Genomic DNA, 10,601 nt, shown 5'->3' with positions numbered 1-10,601 from the left:
TTACGAAGGTGGTCTTGTGATATGTGACATTATAAACATTTCAACAATCAAAACATCAAGAAATCAATGCTACTTTAGAGGGAGACAAGATATCAGGGGGAAATGAAGAACTGAATTCATCAAAAAGACTAAACTATTCCCCAATTTTGGTTTAATATATTCTGCCCACTGTGCTTTTCCCACAATGTTATGGGTCCATTTATCCATCTATAAGAAGCAAAGATTTAAAGAGGCAGCTCTATATCCCTAAATCTACAATTTAAGCATCATGTTTTGTATGCTAAATTTAACCAACCACATGCCACAAAGTGCAGAATCTAGAATCTATTGAGTGTTTCCTCAGTTGTCTCCTGTACCAGTAACGAATTAACGATGGCTTATAGAAACAACAATTCTACTTGGCTTATCCTTTGTAGAAGATTCTATAGCAACAAGCAATACCATCAGTGCTTAAATATAGTAACCTTAATCCAAATTACAAACCTATCTTGCGGAACTTAATAACATTCATCATACAAGTAAACTTTTTAACTTTTTACAACCCGGAATCTCCCTTCCATGGGAAATGCAAATGGCAGCATCAAGATCAATGCTATATCACAAACATTCCAAAATGTCGTCTGGAGCTATGTAGTTCAAAGCAGAGTCATCTCCCGGTCGACATAAAGGTGCAGCATTAGCCATCTATCGTTTTACATTTAGACAAGGGGAGATGAGTAAACGACCTCATGCGATTCTCAGATCTGAGATCACAAAACTAGTGGTGCATCCCTCCTGTGCCCACAGAATCAAGTTCCTTTAGTGGCACCAGGATTCCGACCAAACTGGATTATCATTGGCTTGCCTTTAAATACATATCCATTCACTAGATTCTGAAACCAAAGGTATGTGATATAAACCATTTAATAAGATCGCCCCATCTCATGGTTTAGCAAATTCTGGAAGAACTATATGACAAATGAATAAAAAATATCGTAATGGAAATCAGAAAACGAAATCATCTTGCACATATCAGAAATTAAAACACAGGAAAGCGAGTCTGCTGTGAGAAATATACCAGTCCCTGATGAGCCAGCTCAATTGATGGGAATGTTAAAAATGCTTGACCTCTCATCCTTCCTTCCTGAAACTCAGAACTAGTCATTAATTTTAGTCATGCTTATGCTACCAGCGAATATTTGTTTTGGAAGTCTCCTCGTATGGCATCAACACCAAATTGAAATTCATATACGGTTTTAAAAGCCAATCAAGGTCTTACCTGCATCAGTTTTACATGAAGGCAAGACTTGGCAGTCTCAATACTTCCAAACAAGCACCCTGCCATAGCAAAAGACATATGCAGAACTCAATTGACATCTGAATGATAATTATGTTATAATGAACTCATTATGTCACATATTTGGTAAAGTTATTATTCATTTTAGGCTACTAAGGTGCTCATTAAGGTAATTATTATTTTTTTTAGAAGTGTATGTACTAGTCTAAGCACAAATCATGTACCGATAAAACCAAACCTGAAACAGCTAAAAGTGTAGCAGCTTACCGAATATTAAAAAAAAATCTTCACCAACCACATCTTTTGCCAAATTCTTAATATACAACACAGGAGCCGGATTTCCAGTGGTATAGTTCTGCACCATCCATCAATTCAAAAACACAAATCCATTACACAAGCAATTTTGCACTACAATGTTTTCATAACATCCAAGTACATGACCACTAGAAAATCATGCACATATCAAAAGAAATTTTTGTTGAGAAAAAAGCAATAAAGAAATGTCAGACCATATAACAGATTAGATGCATTGAACAATTAGCGGTTGTCAAGTTCCTTTAGATTAACCAAAAACTGATGAAACAAGTGGGCGAACAAAGAATTTTGTCACTTGAAACAAATTTGAGATTGTAATCAGGAAAACTTATAAAGGTAGCTTCAATAAGATCAAGACGGGGATATTTTAAGCTACTCACAATTCTTTATTTAAACACTTGATCTCTCAAAGTAGTTACCAATTTCCATAATAGAGGCAAGCAGTTTGCAAATGCTAATGGAAAACTGGAAAACATGATCAATTAATATGATAATCTGATAAGATATGCAAGTCTGTCTACAAATAGCCTTCTACTAGAAACAATTTATCACAAAAAAATTGCTAGACATTACTCAATGGAGGCCGATATAATGACAATAGATACAAGATACAGCAATATGATACGCATGAAATTCCTTGAGAAAATTAATGTAACATAAAAACAATAGATTTTTAAGTGAAATATATTTTGTTTATTTGATAAAACTTGCCAGAACAGTGTAGGTACCACTACATTCATTTAACTTATGTTGAATCATTATATTTATGGCATTGATGAGAATCGGTTTCAACCCAGCAGGCAGATACTATATTTGGAATGTAGCACTTCGACACCTAGAAGGATGAGACATGGCAATAAAATGTGTAGATATTTAGCTACATTCAAAGTCCATACCTTAAACATTGGAAGAGATAATATTTCTTCAGGAGGCAATTTTCCACTCTCTAATTCTTCTGGAGTCAAGAATTTATGTAGATCTGGACTATCTTTTTCTGGCTCCTGTAAATCTTGGCTTCTGTCATCATTTTTACGCTCATCCTTAATTTCTTTGGGAGCAATATTGATCTGCAAAATCATCAAGAAAAGCAACAACTGTAAGCTACAATAATATGCTACAAGAACCAATCAGATGGAAAGTAAACAAATACCTGCAAAACAGGGTTCTTCTTCTTGATTAATGGGATTTCTTTTGGGACTAAGGTGGCTGGTTTTACTCCAACATCCTCATGAGCTACATCTTTATCAATGGCAGGGCCAATAATTGTCTCATGCCTGGCACGCTTATTAGGCTTTTCTGTTGTTGGCTCTACCTCCTAAAATTCTTTTTTGTTACTTTCCTATGGTAACTTAAGAATAATGAATGAAAACACACACACACTCACACTCTTGTTGGTATTAAAAAAGATGTGCATGAAATAAATGCTTTACACGAATTTGAAGCATTTAAGCATTTTCCATTGCATATATACATCGCAGTGGATTAGATGCTAAGGAAGCAATGGTGATGATACCTCTTCTGAAGATTCCATCTCTGATTCACCACTTGACAGATCTGCAGACTGAGGCTTCAAAGGTACCGGAGGAGGGGGAGGTGGTGGTGTTGGCACGACTGGAGGTAATGGCGGTGTTGGCAATGCCATACGAAATGGAGCTGGAATGTTCATTTTGTTCATTAAGTGTAGAACCTATATTAGATAGGTAGAAAAATTGTGATCACTATTTGCTACTCAGCAGAAAAATAAAATAAAATGAAAAAAAGAATTCCACGGGTGCTGGAGAAAGAAACCAATGAATTTTTGCATCCTCAGTTAATACTGGAACAACCTGAGTGTAAAATCGGGGAACAGCAATCAGAGCATTAACAATGTTGGTCAATATATTTCCATCCGGCGGAGGGTAAGCATACCTGTTAAACCAATTTGATTAGAGTATACCAAAACCAAACCAAATTTTATACACCACACTGCAAAGATGGTTCGAAAACCATGCATCATACTTTCTACGACTAAAAAGTAGGATACATGACAACATACTATAAGTACACATAACTATCATTCATAGTTATTCATGTATTCAGCAGCAAAGCACTAAAATAGTAAAATATAGATTAAAATAACAGTTGTCAAAGTTAGTTATCAGTGGTTATCATTTGAAGTTTCCATTGTAAATTGAACATTAGGGCAATAAATGGCTACAATGTATCACCAGATAATAATATATATCTTTTTTCATCATGTGAAATAGAAGAACAAATATATAAATTGTAAGATACTGCTGGTTGCAGTGGCATTCTGCTTCGCCTAATATGTTATTCTTGAATTGCATGCAATAAGTAAACACCAAACACAACATGATGTTAAGGGAGACTTGAAAAAGATGAAAAGCAAGAGGGAGAGTGATTACATGAACATACAAAATATAGACTTGATTGAAGAAATTCTCATTGAAAAATTTCATGATTCTATACTCTCACAGCCTCAACAACATATAAGTAGAATCAGACTTTTAATCTACTATGATTTTTTTAGTGTCTTTTCATTAATCTGTTTTTTATTTAATCTTCTTGACCTATCTGCCATATTTAAGTGCCAAGGGGAATCCTAAAGCAATAAAAAGCAACAAATACAAAAGACTGCAATGTCAGAAGCGTACTCAAGGTGAGGTGGAAATGGATAGTCAACACCAAGTCTTTCAGCAATTGGCTCGGCAACAGGGAAACATCCTGATTTTGTATCTCCATCAATAGCTTTGGTTACAGTTGTATCTTTAACCACAGACGCTTTAGACTCCTTTCCCAGCTGAGCTACACTGCCTTTTTCGCCACTTTCCATTGGATTATTAGCTCTCTCTGCTGACAAGACTTTACCAAGAAGCCTCAACCTAACCAACCCCATGAAAGTGAAGTCACAATCATACAAAGGATACAGTTTCTAATAAACTTTACAACGTTATATTTATATTAACCAATTTCAGGGCAAGTATTTTACTCATAAAGTTGAAACTCAGGAATCAATTGAAAAAGGATATCAGGATAAATGAATATGAAGTAGAAATATAGAATTAAGAAACAACAACAAAGCCTTGTCCCACTAGGTAGGTGGGGTCGGCTACATGGGACCACAATGCCTTTGCATCCTATCATTTATAGTGTTTGAAATAAGCTCATTTGGGCTTAAATTTCTCCTGATCACCTCATTTAGAGTATTCTTAGGTGTCTCTCTGCCCAGAACCATTAATCTATCCTCCTAACTGAAGGTTCTGCTAGTCTTCTCTCCACATGTTTATACCACCTAAGACAATATTCCACCATCTTTTCAATAATAGGTGACACCCTGACTTTCTCTCGTGTTTTCGTTCCTTATTCTGTCCATTCGAGTATGACTATTTTCTATCAAAGCACTCTCATCTTTGGCACACTAAGCTTATTTTCGTAGCTGGTTTATGATTTACATCAACCTCTATTTTTATATTGTTTTGAATAATACAAATAAGAAATATAGAATTAAGAAAATGCAAAACAAAATTAATATACACTAAGGCCATCTCTTCTAATATGCAATTGATTCATTTAAAAAATTGAACCAAAAGAAAGGTAACAAATGGTTCAAAGAAATTAAAATACCCATGTAGTTGACGTTGTGCTTGAGATGCCAACATTTCATTTTTGAAATCTACAAAAGCACAATTCCTCAACCTGAATTATACAAAACAATTATGATTAACATTCATGAACAAAAATAAATTGGAACAAATATTATCAATTGATTAAATAACAGTGAGATTTTTTTGTGAGGCACCACAAACAGCAACACAAGCCTTTTTCCACAAGGTGGATTAGCTATAGATCTAATGATGTTACTGTAAAAAAGTTTCACAAAGACATGAAACACCACCATCAATAAAATGGCATGGTTCAAGTAATTAAGTATCAGTGAACTATAAGCCGCTGTCCAATGGAATTAATAAAAGCTGCTAAAAAGCTGAGGCTAATATACAACATAGTAGCATAAAAAACAAATTGTTCTAGGAAGATCTCTCACAGCCACAATCTAAATTCGAAAATCGGGAGATTTGTCAGTCTCCCAAAAGTTCTTCCTTTAATAAAAATGAAAAATTATATTAAGTTCACGTTGTAGCCTACGCCTACAGTTTATTTATTTTCTAGTTTAAAACCTTTGAATTTAGTTACTTTGTTTTTGTTCATTATGCCAAAAGGCATTTCTACTCATCACCTTATTTCATAGGCCATGAATAACCAAATGCATCATCCAAAGTAATTCACTAATTCTTTCCTTAAAAATATAAACACAACAAATGGCCCACTGAATGGCTAATAACTGACATGACTATAAAACACCATGGAACTTAGAAAAGCACCAACTCCACTAATTCGTTCCTTTCCTTCTTGTTCACCCTACCATTTCATGAAGGATAAAATAACATTTATGTTTTCTCATTCAATTAAGATCTCCAATGGACATGGAAATAACCCAAAACCAAAACCATCCTAATTTACAACACGTATGCTCGAAAACCATGAAACAACAATCAAAGAAATGTAAAGCATTTCATCAAACACCTAACATGCAACACCATATCCCCATAACCTATCACTATTTTCTTCCATGTCTTACAAAGAATAGACTGGTGGCAAAACAAAGGGTCAAAACTCGCTAATGCAAATCAATGGAACCTAATGATGGCACAAATCCTTGCATTACAAACTTATTGCCAAAGAGTGATATTAGTGAATTCTAAAATGGAGAAGCTTTAAATAAATATATAAAAGCAGTGGCAGTTAAATTACCTTCCAGTAGAGCACGGACGAAGAGAGGAAGCACCATAATGAGATAAGAGCCGAGAAAGGGTGTCATGAGGTATAGCTTCGGGAAGGTGCTTAATCAAAAGGGTCACTGGTGAATCCATAGCTGGAGGCTTTGAATCTGCAGAGTGATACATGTGGCTACCCAAGAAATGTTTAAGAGGGGATTACCAGCTTCAAATGGAGAATGGAGGCGGCGCAGGAGTTGAACGGACTCAGCGGAGTAGTGATCGAGAGAGAACGGAGCAGCGCACCAGCTCTGGCTTAGAGAGCAGAGAAGGGGAGAAGAGAAACGTAGCAGCATTGCATTAATGATCCTTCAATTTTTTTTTTATTTTTCAATTATTTGATATAGCCATAGTTATCAAAACCGAACCGACAATCAACCCGGTCATATGACCGGGTCACCGGGTTACTGGTTCAACCGGTGTATCACTGATTCACCCGGTTGACCCGGTCATAATTTAAAAAATATAAAATTATATAAATAAAATTAAAATTATGTATTAAAATTTAAAATGTAAGTCTTTACAAAGAAAGAGAGAATGAGGAGTTTGAAGAGAGAAGAGAGAGCTTCAAGAAACTAGTGAATTGAATTAACTTCATCCTATTCTTCCATTAATGAATCAATTCTACACACTTCTTAGAGGGAAGCAAGAGCTTTATTTATAACAACAGAGTTGGAAAAGAGAGAAAGATCACAAATCAGAATAACAAACCCTAACTAACTATACCAAACTGATTTTGTTACTGACCAACTCTTTTATCTCTTATCCCTTAAGATACAGCAACAAAAGATTTAGCATTTTCTAGGCAACACAACAACAAGGTTCAATAACAAATTCAACTCAACTCAATTATCTAGCAACAAATTCTACTTCCAGCAGCAACCACATTTATGATATGTTCAGCATCAAATTCAACTTACAGCATCAATTATCCTATTAAAAGGCTCAAATTCTTCAAGAACACAGAGGATCCTTATACTAGTTATTCAGCATACTAATGACTCTAAGCAAGCTTTATATTCAAATACCCATAGCTTAATACAAAGAATCACAATTCTTGACAAGTAATAAATATATAGTCCTATTGCAGACTTGACACACTAACAAAAACTCACGGTTTACCGTGAACAAGGAGCCATCCCACTAGCATTCCCAAGGTGATGCCCGGTAACAATCACCGGAATCCCATGGTTTCCTGCTGCTGTATGCCTGTGTTACATGCATCAGAATCAAAATCTAAAGAAAAGAGAAGTGAAATTTGCAACTGTGGCCCGTGGTAAACAACAATTAATAAGTGGATGGATAAGTAGCTAATCATGGTAAACAACAATGAAACATAACACTCATTTGTAAAATCCAAAAAACTCACGTGCCATGGCCATCTCCATCGAATGAAGAAGCATAGTCCTGTGTTGAATTAAATATTCCTCTGGTTACAGCAAATTAAAATTAGCTAAATCATAATTTCAGCAACAAACTCAACTTTCAACAACAAATTCAAGATGTACTAATAATTTACAGCAATGAAATTGAAAGAGGAAGAACAGGGCCGAAGCTGGAACTCACCTAGGCAGAGAGACGAAGCAAGCGTTGATGAAATACCTGGGCCGAAGCTGAAACCCTAAACCCAGACTCACGGCGGAGGAAGCGTTAATGGCCGAAGCAGGAAGACGAGCTTAGCGCGACAGGGCTTGCGACGAGCTTGAGGCGGCGACGCGAGCTTGAGGCAGCAACGCGAACTTGAGGTGGCGACGCGAGCTTGAGGCAGCGACGAGCTTGAGGAGCCGGCAACGAGCTTGAGGTTAGGTGAGAGAAGAGAGAGGTGAGATGGGATGTGTTCTAGGTTAGGGCACCACGCAGGGGAGGGGGGTAAGTGAGGAAGAGAACGGCACCGTTTCCCTCAAAAAAAAGAAAAAAAGAACCGGACCGGGTTATATGACCCGGACCGGGTCACCGGTTTTCATAAAACCCAACGGGCGAACCGGTTTTTACCGGGTTCATTGCTTAAACGGTTCAGCAAGTAACTTGACCCGACCAGATGATTGGGTGACCGGATTTCCGGTCGAACCGACCGGATCGAGCCGAATTTGATAACTATGGATATAGCGTGATTTTTTATGGATTTTTTAATTTAAATTAAATAAAATATAATATTTATTAAAATATGTAATATGTGATAATTTATTATTTTAAATATGTAAGGCGACCCATGTGTCTCTACCTTTTCGTTTATGCATAGAGAGATTAACTTGCTTGATTGCTTACAAAGTGAAAGTGTTTAAAGGGGATTGGACTCTTGTTTCTGTGTCTAGAGACGGACCAAAAATATCACATCTTATGTGTTGCGGACGTTTTATTTCTCTTCTATAAGGTTAGAAAGTCTCAAGTTGAGTTGATGATGAATGTTCTCAGCACTTTTTGTAGAGCCTCTAAGATGAAGGTAAACCTCCAAAAATCTAAAACACTTTACTTTAAAAATGTTTCTTCTGTTCGTAAGCAAATATTTACTTGTATGTCTAATATTCGTTTCACTCAGAATCTGAAAAAGTATATTGGTGTGAATTTGAGTCACTCTCGTATCCCTAGACGAGGGGCTCAAGATGTTATTGAAAAGATTCAAAGGCGGTTGGCGAGTTGGAAAGGTATATTATTAAATAAAACAGGGAAGATTTATTTGATAAAGTCAATTATTTTGCCTATTCCCATCTATTAGATGCAAGTTTCTTTATTTCTTGTTTATACTTGTGAGAAAATCAACTCAATTACTCGTCAATTCTTATGGAAGGGGCAAAGTAATGGAAGAGCTTTCTCTTGTGAAATGGGAAACTTTAATTGTTCCTAAAAAAAGGCTGGGGGTCTTAGCTTTAAACATGTTCATTGTGTGAATCTGGCTTTAATTGGTAAAATAATTTGGCAAATTTTTAATTGCAAAGATAAGCTTTGGATTCAACTTTTGGTGGGCAAGTATCTAGGGCATTGCTACAGTTTGGATTTTAAAATCATAAAAAATGTCTCTAACTATTTGCACAATATTGTTGCGGCTCTTAACCATTTGAAAGAAGGATTTTCTTGGTGTCTTGGCTCGCTTAACCAATCAGTTTGGTATGACTATTGAAGTCCTATTGGTAAGATTGGTCTACCCTATATTCGTATTTCTAGATTATACCTCCATCTTGAAGATATTTGTGTTAATTCTACTTGGTAAATTATAGGGTTTAGCGACTCCTTTAACCTCTATTGTTAAGAGTTTTATTCTTGGTATTACTCCTCATTTTAGCATCAATCCTGGATGGTTCTAGCATTCAACTCCTTCAAAAACTTATTATACCAAGGACGATTACTATTGGCTCTTGAAGCGAAGGTTTAATTAGCTGAAAACTTATTTTCTTGCAATTTTAATTGGTTCTCTAGCTTTCTAAACTTCTTTAATTGTTGTTTAAGACTTCTAACTAGTAATTAGACTTTGTGACTAATGAGAAAGAGTTAGATGACTTAAGATTAGATATTTCTGTTACGAGTTTAGAGACAGTGACTTAGGCTTGGGATGAACTGTGGGTGGAATAACTTGAGTAAACTGGTGGAGTGTTGAGATGATGGTGTATTGAGACAAGTGAATGATTGAGGCTGATGAGATTGATGAGATAAGTATTACTAAACTTGTGCTATGAGTAGTGATCACTGTGACTGATTCTATACTATTGATATATTGAGATTGATGAGTTGCTATGCTCCTGGCAAGGACGGTACTTAATCCCGCTTACAGTGAGATGTGAGGTCTGAGGCTGAGTATCCAACTCGCATCCTTTCGAGTCACAAGAGTGTGTTAGGCACTATATCCATGGACAGTGAGTCGGACACTATATCCATGGGTACCATTTTTATTTGTGACCAAAAGGCGACATCCCAAGGGAAAGTATCGGGTTGACAGTTGAACCGACAAGTGATATCACGGCCAATAGGACAGACATTCATCATGTGCATCTTCTATTTGTTTGTTTGCTTTTCCTAATTGCATCTTTTGCCTAGATGTATAACATACTTACTTGCTTCCTGAATTACTTGCTATATATGCATATTACTTGTGTTTTACTTGTTTGCAGTTACTTGTGCTTTCTATTGGGATTGAGGAGACTTGGTAGGCGATGGCGATGGGATCGCATGGAGGTTAGACTGGCGAA

The 10,601-nt window shown here is 36.1% G+C and overlaps 1 protein-coding gene across 10 annotated transcripts; it reads right to left on the bottom strand.

The window, feature by feature from the left end:
- Positions 1-271: 271 nt before the first annotated feature.
- LOC107634015 (RNA-binding (RRM/RBD/RNP motifs) family protein) lies at positions 272-8,266 on the bottom strand. 10 transcript variants are annotated; one of them, XM_016337601.3, is made up of 14 exons: positions 7,990-8,266; positions 7,793-7,852; positions 7,546-7,632; positions 6,401-6,674; positions 5,216-5,287; positions 4,246-4,473; positions 3,418-3,499; positions 3,105-3,278; positions 2,742-2,906; positions 2,488-2,658; positions 1,544-1,631; positions 1,259-1,317; positions 1,058-1,123; positions 272-872 (listed from the first exon to the last, which is right to left on the bottom strand). In XM_016337601.3, exons 4-14 carry the CDS (start codon positions 6,550-6,552, stop codon positions 789-791), a joined length of 1,341 nt encoding a protein of 446 aa, XP_016193087.1. In that variant the 5' UTR covers positions 6,553-6,674; positions 7,546-7,632; positions 7,793-7,852; positions 7,990-8,266; the 3' UTR covers positions 272-788. The 10 variants fall into 10 exon arrangements, 8 of the variants coding, with proteins under 8 accessions (XP_016193087.1, XP_088357856.1, XP_088357858.1 ...); XM_088501730.1 differs by having other exon boundaries at positions 7,797-7,852; positions 7,990-8,265; XM_088501732.1 differs by having other exon boundaries at positions 7,797-7,830; positions 7,990-8,231.
- Positions 8,267-10,601: the final 2,335 nt, after the last annotated feature.

Source organism: Arachis ipaensis, chromosome B1 (assembly GCF_059453495.1).
Source record: "Arachis ipaensis isolate K30076 ecotype BB chromosome B1, ASM5945349v1, whole genome shotgun sequence".
NCBI lineage: Eukaryota > Viridiplantae > Streptophyta > Magnoliopsida > Fabales > Fabaceae > Arachis > Arachis ipaensis.
Note: the sequence above shows the minus strand (reverse complement) of the source record. Positions and strands in the feature narration are given on the sequence as shown.

Coding starts and splice junctions, on each gene's coding strand:
- LOC107634015 (XM_016337601.3), bottom strand. CDS start 6,552: ATGTATCACTCTGCAGATTCAAAGCCTCCAGCTATGGATTCACCAGTG. Junction 5,288..6,400: donor CGTCCGTGCTCTACTGGAAG/GTAATTTAACTG, acceptor TGTATAATTCAG/GTTGAGGAATTGTGCTTTTG. Junction 3,279..3,417: donor TTCCCCGATTTTACACTCAG/GTTGTTCCAGTA, acceptor TATCTAATATAG/GTTCTACACTTAATGAACAA.